An 11,092-nucleotide genomic window follows, 5' to 3' on the forward strand; every position below is an offset into this window, starting at 1 on the left:
TAAAATCGGTTGATAGTCTCCGTCTAAGATGTTAAACTCCATTGACCTCCGCTGTCCACGGGACCACACAGGCAGGGTAGCTTTACCAGCAATTTTGCGGCGATCCCCTGTGTACGAGACTATTTCCTTTTGGCATGGTTTGAGGCGATGAAGGAGGGTGTCCCCAGTGATTTGCTTGTATAATTGGGCCGGGAGAATGTCGCACTGCGACCCAGTATCTATTTGAAACTGGACTTCTGTCTTGGGATCTGGCCCATAAATGTGGAGTTTGACCACTGCCAATTTTTCCTGGCCTTTGCTCTTACTAGTAGTAGCACCAATGTAGTAGGGGTCGTTTCCCATGTCGACGGCTTCGTGGACCGCCGAAACTCTACTTTTCACTCCTCGGGGATTAGCGCGACATTTATTCGCAAAATGATTCATACTCCCACAGTTAAAACATGTTCTTCCATACGCGGGACAATGACGTCCATGCACCATTCCTCAATTTCCACATTCTTTAGACGGTCTTCTAAATGCTTGTGACTTAAGTTGTCGTTCTTCTTCAGGTTTTTCTGCCGATCCCGCCTTCCGTAACGCATGAACTGCAGTGTCTCCTCCAGCCATTAGCTTTACTTGCTGTTGGGTCTGTTCTGACGACTTAATAATGTCAACTGCTTGTAGGAGAGATAAATCATTCAAACGGAGAAGTCTCTCGCGGACGCGATCATCCCGTATGCCTAGCACGAGGCGGTCACGCAAAATTTCATCTGGTGTGATTGTATCGTGTGCACAGTTTTTTGCGATCGTTCGAAGCTCCGTAAGATACGTCGAGATGTTTTCGCTTGGTTCCTGGTTTCGGTTGTTGAACCTATAACGTTCATATATGACCTGTGTCCTAGGAATGCAGAATTCGTCGAACTTCTTCAGGACTTGTGAAATGTCGTCTGCGTTTTCGTCTTCGTTCCAAATAAAGGTATCGTGGGCTCTGACGCCATCCTCGCCTATAATGCTTAGTAATGTCGACACACGAACTATGCCCTCTTGTTTATATACACCAGTAGCGATTTCGTAGCGCTGCCACGCTGCTTTCCACGATTTCCATGCGGTGGCTAAATTGTCGTCAAAAATAAGCGCTTTCGGCGGGGGCAAATTTGACGGGGGAATAAAAACTTGAGTCGGCGCTGGTGGCACAACTATGGATGCTTCAGCTGCTTCTGTCATCTTTAGGGGTGAGCCGATCCCACTCCTGACACCATGTCACGATTCTGCGAACTCAAAAGGGTTGTTTTTTGTGCGAACTCGACTGCCGCCACGTGTGTATTCGTTGCCTCCTCAGTCTTCTAAATATAAAGATGTTCATCGGCCCAGTGGCGTGACCGTGTAACGCAATATCACGACATACCGTTTCTCTTTTTTCGCGTATAGCGGGCTTGGTAGAGAAGGGAAGGCCTATAGAAGGGATTATCTGGCGCCGGGAAAGATTTACACTATGCATGTAAAGATTCCTCGTAATCACGCGTTTTCGTAAATCTGAATTATAAGATTTTTATGTAATACACTTAAAAGAGAATTATCTGAGAAAAGAGAGGTGGAGGGAAGGAGGGTCAAAGGCACCTCCCCCACTCCCCTAAATGAATTAAGCCATATTTTGACTTGAGGATGATAACAAGTACCAGGACTCCTTACCACAGGCATCTCAAGCTCGATAAGAAGTAATAGAATTTTGAGGCTTTCATACATGATATATGTTTTGTTTCTCAAACCCGCTGACATCAATCAAACTTAATCACAAGCAACGACAAAATGTCGCAAAATCATATAAATTTGTAACCGAATTTTTCAATATATGGCATGATTTTGGTTATTGAACTTCGACCACATATCCATCGGCTGGTAATGTCTACTTTCTTCGAGAATGAGTAGGAATCTTCATCGTGGCATAAACAAGCTAACTCAACTTAACCACTACGAGCCCCAAAATGGGCTTCCAAGCTGAAAAATATTCCACGATACTACGTTAAGGTAAGGTAATATGAAAAAAAGCTTTACTCAGAGCTCTCAAGTTTGACTTCTAGTAAAGGGTGAAATGTTCGACCACATATCCATCGAGTGTGATACCGCGCTCGGCCATCACCCTTCTGGGAACGGTAGGCTGGGGCTGGGGAGGCATTCTCCCCCGGAAAAATGTAAAAAATGTACACCCCCTTATTCTTGTTCTGAGCATTTATGAACAGAGTCAGTCCACTGTACTAGTCAGCAGTCAGCATGTGACTGACTAACTTCTCACTAATAGAACAAAAGGAAAGTGTAATATCAAGTTTGTTATCTAAAACCTCTGTTACTTGGATCTTAAACATTTTTGTAGGCTATGGAAGAATTTATGTTAACAAGGAAAGATCTATTGTAGATCAGAACATATACAATTTTAATCTGTTCTCTTTTAAGTGGTTCTGAAGGAACTTTAAGTATTTTTGTTTAGTAGCTTGCTCAGCTTGATACTCCAATACATCACTGAGTGGAATCCTCCCAGTCTCCCAAACGAGTTTTCATTATTTATTAAAAGGGATGACATGACAGGAAGCACTCTGTCTGAAAATAACGTACACATCTTGGAATTCAGGTCTTGATCAACATTTTTAATTAATAAATATTAGGATGTGGCATTAACTTCATCAACAATAAGTGAGCTTAGTAAGATGAGGTTGGTCTAGCATAGGAGATCCAGGCAAGAGGTTGCACAATTTATTTGGAATGCCTGTGGTTTGAAGGAGAACTCTTTTTTTAAGTTCAGTTGGAAAACAAGACAACAGTTTGTTTGGCATCCACTGACTGGAAGATGACTTATACCATATTTACTCAAACACAGCGGGGTTTGTTAAATTTTTCATGATTCGAATTTGGCGTATATTCTAGGGTGGTGTTTATTCTAGGGTGGCGTTTATACAAGGGCAGTGTTTGTTAAATATCCAATTTGTTTCTTGCAAACAATAGTATGGTAACTGACCATTTTAATTTAAAAAAACAGAAACATGTTTTAGTGCTTCAGTCTAAGAGTATTATTTATATCATTCTAAAATTCCCAATTTTGCATCAGAACTGGTAAATTCAAAAGGATGTGTCTGGTTCACTCAAAATTTTCAACTGTGATCGAAGCCTTGATCACATCATGATGCTGCATTTATTCGAGGTTAGCATTCATTTGAATAAATATGTTATGTACTAAATAAACTGCTCACACCAAAGAGAGAGGAAGCTCACAACCATTACATTTTTGCCAGCCTTTTTTGAGAGTACAGACATTTTTTTTACAGTGACTGCTACTTTGGTTTTCAAGTTTTTATTGTCTCAAATTTAAGTCCTTACAGCTCACAATATTTTTTGTATAGTTGTCAGGGTCTCAATCAAGAGACAGCTGAAGATGGTTCAACTAAGAATTTTGCATGTGAGCAATGAAAATCTGTGTATAAGCACTATTGTTTGAAAATATTGCAATGTGGAAGCTGATGTTATGCTACAACAAGTGCAAAAGAGAGTATCATCTGAGTAAAGTGACCAAAATTATATGGAAATGTGTAGCTTCAATTGTGTCTGTACCTGTGGTCAAAGTCATTCATATCTTTTTCTTACTAACTCTTTGAGTGACTAGTATCTAATTTCTCCTTACAAATCAGGCCTTGATCATATATTAAGGTCATGGGAATAAAGCAAATGATCACCTACTTAAGAAGCTCTTGATTGTTAGACAAATTATCCTTGCCAGCACCTTAGGAAATGTATACAGAACTGTGGGTATGGAGAATATGTAAACTGATTTGAGTGTGTATAGGGTTAAGTGCATCCTCAACTGCTGAGTAACCTTAAATTGTGCTTGTCTCATTCAGCTATGCCAATATTGTTTTAGGTTCATAAGCTGGAGTTTTGTTGGCTGATGCCCTGGACAAGAAGTGTGACACAATATTTACATGTAGTGGAATCCAGTCCAATCATTGCAGAAGCAATGCAGTTGCTGCAAGACAACTTTGCTTGGATTGTTACCTGTTCTTAAGAAGTCCTGAACAGGCAAGTATTTGATTTACTCTTAACTTTTTAAGAAGGAACTGATGCAGACGATTTTAAGCTGCTTGAGTCATGATCAAAGATCTGTTACCCCTAAGCACAAGTTATGATTAATCAGACAAAGAGTGGCACCCATGTGATCTATTACCAACAACAACTCAACAAACACACAACAACATGGAATCTCAGAACTTTTTCTTTTCTCACACTCACAAGATGAAAAACATCTTTCTATATTTCTTTACCAAGCTCAAAACCTACAATCTTTGTTTTTTTATTTGCAAAAGATGGAATCTGCTTGTGAAATAGAAGCTCCTCACACTGCATTGAACAGTGGACTCATATGAAGATGAGATGAGAAGATTCACAACTACACTGTTACATACTATAGTTGAGCAGATGTTTTATTTGAGATTTGAACCAGACAGAAAAAATTGCATAATGGGCAGCTAACAGAAGTTTATTCTTTACTCTAATGTTGCTCATTTCAGAGAATAAAGGCACCAATTTTGCCTTACATAGATGGAGAAACTCTAAGAAAGTTAATAAACTTGTTGAAACTTTCATTTGATCTTTTTTTCTTCATGCAGACCAAGGATATTGGTTGTGAAGGAAACCTGTTTTTAAACAAATTGGTTGGAAGTCAAATTATTGTTGTTCCTCAGCTTCAGTACAAATCTGGCCTTAAACAAATGATGGAGAAAGTGTCTGGAAAACTGTAAGTGAAAGGTCAGAGAACTGTAAAACCTAGCAAGTTGGCACTACTATGGTTGCAATCATTAAAAGTAATCTACCTCAAACTGACATTAGGCTTTACTTTTAAACAGAGCTGTCACTAAGTGACAGCAATGGACCGGCTCATTGTATTACAATTGCCAATAAAAATATTGAAATTCTTTTGAAGAAATTTGTGTTGCAGCCATTTTACAGTGGAATTGACGGTGTATTAATTTACTAGTAACAGGTTTAGTTGCAGGGATAGATCTCACTGGCAAAACTTGCTAGAAAGGTTTAAAAAGACTGCATGAATTTACTGTAATGCCTGGGACATTTTAATTGAACAGAACCATCTTTGTGGTGTAAACTGATGAAAATCATGATGGCCACCTCCTTAGTGCATCTTCTAAAACATGAAGGCAAGCAAAAATATTACAGGAGCTGCTATTGGCTCTCAAGTTGGTTCCTCTTAAAGGAATTGAAAATCAAGCCATATCTACAATGCAGCCTTTTAGGTGCTAATCTTAGAATGTCAGAAATCTTGAGAAGTTTAGGCCTTTTTACAGTTCTGTATTTAGTTGCCAAGCCTTTGATTTGAAGTGAGGCTGTAGGTGATGACCTTGTTGTAAAAGAGACCAGTACCTAGTAAGCTTAACAACAAAGCAATTTACATTTGAAAAGCAGCAAGGTTTATATCATAACATGGTCACCCTTAGTCTCACTCCTGTTGAAAGGCTTGGCAACCAAGCACACACCTGTAAAATGGACTATTGTGGATTGGACCCGCTCCCTCTCCCCTTAGTTTGATAATTGACTGCTTTGTCCCAGTCTTCTGCCACAATCTGAAAGCAACTGGATATAAGGAGCCCAATATGAATGAACAAATAATAAATAGTTTAATAAATTATTAGTGAAGAAAAAGACAGGTGAAAAAGAAACAGAGGAATGAATAAAACAGGTCAACCATTCTTTAAGCCTCTTAAAGCATTCTTTAAGAAAAGTATCAATTAAGGAATTATTAGTTTGAACAATGCAAAATTCTCTGAACTAACTTCAGAAGAGTTGTGTGGCACACAGTACAGTAAAGAGAATTATTAATGAGATCTTGGGAGTGAAAGGTTTAGCAAATCAGACACATCTTCATCTGGTAGCCTTTACACCCTAACATCAGTATACATGTTCTCTATGCTCTTCTCTATACATTTCCTAAGGTGCTGACAAGGAGAATCTGATGAATAATCACTGATTGTTTGAGAGCTTCTGTAGTTGATGATCATTTCCTTTATTCATGTGACCTTAATGTATAAATTGGGGATGATACTGTTTGCATAATCACTGTTGAGGAATAAAACACCTAATTAATTTGTAATGAAGGTAAATGTTTACTTGGCGTTCCCTATTTTAAAGTGATTCTAAATTTCTTGTTGGCCAGGAGGTTATATAAACCACTCAGGAGACCAATAGATTCTGCTCTTTTGTATGACCCTGGGGAAATGCTAGGAAAACTCAAGAGAGTTGTTATTATAATTATTATGCAGTGAGTAAAGAGGGCAGCAGATATTGGAAAATTCTTGAACCAAGTTTTGATGGGCTAGGTTATTTTTGGCCCAGATATGGAGAGCATTCTCCTCAAATTCAACTTGCTTACTTACCTGCCTCACCTGCTTCTGTTTCTCAATGAAAACCCAGCATGTATGCCAAGGCATGTTTGTAGATGTTAAAGTTCCTTCCTGCTGACTTTATTTGTTTTTATTTTTTCAGGAAAGAACAGGGCTCATCAGCTTATCTGATTGACGTTGGAGGCTCCTCTTACATGGGGATGTTTGGTTACTTAACAGCATTTCAAGAAATGATAGATCAGGTAAAATTACAAGCTTTTTGTGCATTGTGTGCTCATTTTGTGCATATCTGGTCAAGAGGTGATGAATGCAGTTAAACACTGATCACACAAAAGCCTGTTTGTTAAAGTATTTTATTCTGGATATCTGTCAAAACGTTGGCTTTGTTTGTTTCAGAATGTGCTGAAGAATTTTGATGACATTGTTGTTACAGTTGGCAGTGGTGGAAGTGCATCAGGAATAGCCATTGGTAACTATTTAACAGGATCAAAACTCAAGTAAGCTCTAAATAAAAATATTGATATTTTCTTTCTTGACTGTGTGGGAGGGCTGGACAAGAAAAAATCTGGCTCAAGGTCATGCCATATAGACCTCTCTCTGACCAATCTGTTCATTATGACCAGGAGCCAAATATTTTCCAGTCTGGCTTGTCCCCACTTAGTCACTAGGGATTTTATTATTTGACCAGCATTCTTTGTCTTCTTTTCTTCTTGCTGTTTGCATCTCAGGAGGCCTGCATATACAGAGCTCTGCTGTTATTTATGGCACCACTGCCACCATTGCTTTTCTTCATCTAAAGGGTTTGATTTTTTAAAATTTTTTTTATTAAATTTACATCCAGGGATTTACTGGTCTTAGGAAAAATAATAATAATAATAATAATAATAATAATAATAATAGTAATAATAGGACTGAGTGGAATTCAATTCGGTCTGTTATCTTAAAAGTGATTAATACAATCAGATGAAAGATCCTTGAAGATCTTGGCAAGAAAACGAAAGATCCTTGAAGATCTTGACAAGAAAATGAAGGATCCTTGAAGATCTTAACAAGAATTTTGAAGATCCTCATGAGGATCCTCAAGAGGATCCTCAAAGGTCCTCATGAAGATCTTGTAAGATCCTTAAAGATCCTTGAAAGATTTTCACCAGGGTGAAGTGGGAGTCAGTTATATTAATGTTAACACTAAGTCCTGTTACCAATTTATCAAAACTATGACAATTTGAGAAAGAAGCTGGATGTATTGGTTGTGCATTTTCATAACAAGATGTGCACATGACACATGCTATCGACTCATTCAGGCATGATGCATCAACTGTCCTATTACACTGTTCAGACAGAAGCATGACACATACAATGTCCTATTTATGCTTAAATTAGGCTGGTGATGACCAATCACATTAGAGTATTTCGTTATAGTTTCCAAAAAATGAAATGCTATATCACCTTTCAAGAACCCCTGACAAACTATTTCATGAATGTTATGGAAAAGCTTTATTCTCTTGACCTATAGGCTGATAAAAAATTTCTGCAACTACCTAAGCTATACATGCTTAAGACTTCAGACAAAGAGATTGTGGTTCTGGAGAATTTCTCACAGGCCTTTAAATCTTTCTAGAATTTTCCCTTATTTTCTTTGAACACTAGAGACTAATTGAGACCTTTAATAGTAACATCATTGTCATTTATTCACAGGTGTCATGCAGTGAACGTGTGTGATGATGCAGCATATTTTTACCAGAAAATCAATGAAGACCTTCAAATAGGTGGATTAGATGTTCAAGCAGAAGAGTTAATTGATATTATTGATGGATACAAAGGAAAGGGTTATGGCAAATCCACTGAAGAAGAGTTAGGTTGGTGTTTATTCAAATAATTTTGCAGATTTTGGTTTCTTCATAATTAGACTACAAGCAGTCCCTCCTTTTTGGAGATGTCTGTCAGGCAAATTAAAAAAAAATTTTAAGAAATTGATGTAAGCTCCCAGCAGCACACTAACTTTTCTTCACTCTTTTTTTTCCTTTTTGAGTCACACAACTTTTATAGACTTTGCCCAAAAGGATGGGTTTCTTGTAGTCTTCTACATAATATATTAAATAATAACCTGCTTATTTTGGTACTGAAATGACATGCAAGTTGAAAAGAGTTATTTCTATCTATTAGTAAATAATCTTTACAAAACTCGAAAATATGAAAAAAAGTTTGCCCCTCACTTCTTTCTGATCCCGTACTAACGCCAAACAAGGAAAATTTGTTTTCAGAATGCTCTCTGGCTGACAGCATGTTGATGTATTTCAGTGCGAATTAAAAGCTGAAATTTTATGGCTGAAAGTTAAAATGATATGTACTCTGTTAACAAGCGATCAGTGTATCTGTTTTGCAATTTAGAAGGAATGATCACTCAATGATGTTTCAGACCTCAAAGTTTACCTGCCCCCACCCCTCCCCCCCTCTTTACCAAAGGTTTGTGCAAGACAATAATAATGGATAATTATATCCATAATTATTATAATTTATTGCTTATTTATTCCTGATTTATTCCAAAATGCATTCGAAATTGCTTGATTACCAAATGAAAACATGATTTAAATTTTTCTTTACCATTTGCATTTGAATTCGCTTCTTACGAACCCTGAAATCTTTGTATCTGTTAATGAAGAGGACATTGTGGAGATATCCAGAACAACTGGAATTATGGTGGACCCCGTGTACAACGTCAAAGCCATTAGAGGAATGCTACACGAGATGAACACCAACCCAGGGCGATTTAAGGGTGACAGAATACTTTATATTCATACTGGTGAGTACAATTTATCAACATCATCTGTGATGAATACTTCCTTCCCTATGGCTAAGAGCCTGCATACCTTGAAAATAATGGTTTCTCAAAGGTAATCTCTGGAAATGCGATTTCCCTGCAATGATATTCTGCTCATGCGTGGTTGTGCGCTTGTCAGCCTGAAGGAAAAAGGTACATCACCTTAAGTTGTCAACGAGTGATTTTGGGAAATGATGTGGAAAACGAAACTCATTAATCAAATGAAAAAGAGGAAAAAAACGATTACTGAACTTGGCTATCGGCTTTGGTAAATAATTGTACATATCATGATATTTTTCTCAACCAGGTAGGTAAATTGCAACCTTGAGATCCCATTTTTGATCCCTCGTAGAAGTATCAGTGGTCCGTGACATGTACTATGGTTGCATGTGTTATGTACTTTCTTTCGCGTGGAAGCAAAATTATTATACGTTAGACTTACTATGAAGACTGATTGGTCGAGAGCATACATTTGATATACAATAGCAGATATTGGTTTCTCGTGTCGCGTTTAAATTCTGCCTAGTGTCCAAGCCCTTCGTCCGTGTAGTGTTCTCAAACTCTTGCAAAATCAGAGAGAAGATTCTTCTTTAGCAAATTGTTTCAAAAAATAAATGATAAATCAGTTATTGAATTTGGTTGTAGCATGATATTATAAATTATCAAACCTGGCATCTGTGTTATCTGCCTCGGCTTTCGGCTTTCGGCAGATAACTCAGACCCCGGCATTGCTAATTTATGATATTATGCTCAACCTCATCCAATAATTGCTCATTATTTTTCAATTGTACTAAGTAGAGTACAATTAACGCGCGAATCTAAAAAAAGTTCCTTTGATATTGTACATTTGGTTATTTTGTACTGTAAAAAAACTTGTTTAATCGGTTGGCTGCGCGTGCTGCACTTCTCTATTTGCGTCGCTTTTCCCACTTTTTGCCCATGAAATAAAGCAGTTGGGCAATAACTTATGAGACGTTTTGGTGTGAAGTATCGCTGGGTATTTTTACTCATAGTTTGTGTTTGGACTCGCCCTGCTTGATCGACAAAATATGTCACAACTCGTAAAAATAGTTACCGATACAACAAACCAAGAATTCTGATAAGATATATCTTTTGATGGAAGACTGAATACGACAACATCCACAGGTGATAAACTTTCATATTTTTGCTCAGAGGATGGTGTTACCAATCCTTTGAAAATGGCGAGACCTGATTTGTAACATTGTCATGCGAATTTCGCACACGTCTGATAGGGTGTGTCTGATTTTCCAACAGGAGGTGTGTTCGGTTTGTATGATGGAAGAATGGACCCGTTAGTTACTCGCCCTGCACTGGGTATAAATGATGTTGTCTGCTGGGAAAGTGCGAATGATCCTATGCCATTCTGAGGCTGACTCGTTCTTAGTTGTCTCTCTTATTTTAGATATTTAGGTAGTGCTCGAGAGGTCCGCGTGTAAAAAGATTTTCGTTCGTTTCTCATCGTTCCCTTTGTTAATATAGTGCTAATCTCTCGCGAAACCCTCGGCCGCGCAAAAAGACTGGGAACTAGCAAATTTTAGGGTGGCAAGAAACAAAGGTCAGTCAAGACATGCCTATATTCTCTTTTGGCGTCAGCCAGTAAAATTGTTCGCAAACAAGGAGGTAATTGCATCGCATGGACTTCTCAAACCATCAGAGGTAAACAGTCTATGACCAAGGTCTCGTGAGCTCACATATGGAAGACGAACACAACAAATTATTGGACCGGAAAAAAATGTTAAAGCCTTTGAAAATATATTCGTGTAAAAGTATAAAGATTTAAAGTTTTGAATTTCGTGTTTGATTTATACAGTTATATCTTTGATTTTACACCAATAAAACAAAAGGTAATGTTGTATCTGCTTTTCAGTATAACAAGTTC

At 37.8% G+C, this 11,092-nt stretch overlaps 2 protein-coding genes across 6 annotated transcripts; one reads left to right on the plus strand and one right to left on the minus strand.

Moving 5' to 3' along the window:
* Window positions 1-483: 483 nt before the first annotated feature.
* Window positions 484-1,203, minus strand: LOC149043780 (uncharacterized). The gene has a single exon (XM_089210787.1). It carries the CDS (start codon window positions 1,201-1,203, stop codon window positions 484-486), a length of 720 nt encoding a protein of 239 aa, XP_089066913.1.
* Window positions 1,204-1,751: 548 nt separating this feature from the next.
* On the plus strand, window positions 1,752-11,066 carry LOC149043781 (uncharacterized). 5 transcript variants are annotated; one of them, XM_089210631.1, is made up of 8 exons: window positions 1,752-2,004; window positions 3,884-4,041; window positions 4,629-4,756; window positions 6,517-6,616; window positions 6,771-6,871; window positions 8,070-8,230; window positions 9,034-9,174; window positions 9,500-9,900. In XM_089210631.1, the coding sequence occupies exons 3-8, from the start codon at window positions 4,731-4,733 to the stop codon at window positions 9,505-9,507; spliced, it is 537 nt and encodes a 178-aa protein (XP_089066757.1). In that variant the 5' UTR covers window positions 1,752-2,004; window positions 3,884-4,041; window positions 4,629-4,730; the 3' UTR covers window positions 9,508-9,900. The 5 variants fall into 5 exon arrangements, with proteins under 5 accessions (XP_089066757.1, XP_089066752.1, XP_089066756.1 ...); XM_089210626.1 differs by lacking the exon at window positions 9,500-9,900 and adding an exon at window positions 10,468-11,066 and having other exon boundaries at window positions 1,759-2,004; XM_089210630.1 differs by lacking the exon at window positions 9,500-9,900 and adding an exon at window positions 10,468-11,066 and having other exon boundaries at window positions 1,759-2,004; window positions 8,070-8,140.
* Window positions 11,067-11,092: the final 26 nt, after the last annotated feature.

Source organism: Pocillopora damicornis, chromosome 6 (assembly GCF_964200805.1).
Source record: "Pocillopora damicornis chromosome 6, jaPocDami1.2, whole genome shotgun sequence".
Classification (NCBI taxonomy): Eukaryota; Metazoa; Cnidaria; class Anthozoa; order Scleractinia; family Pocilloporidae; genus Pocillopora; species Pocillopora damicornis.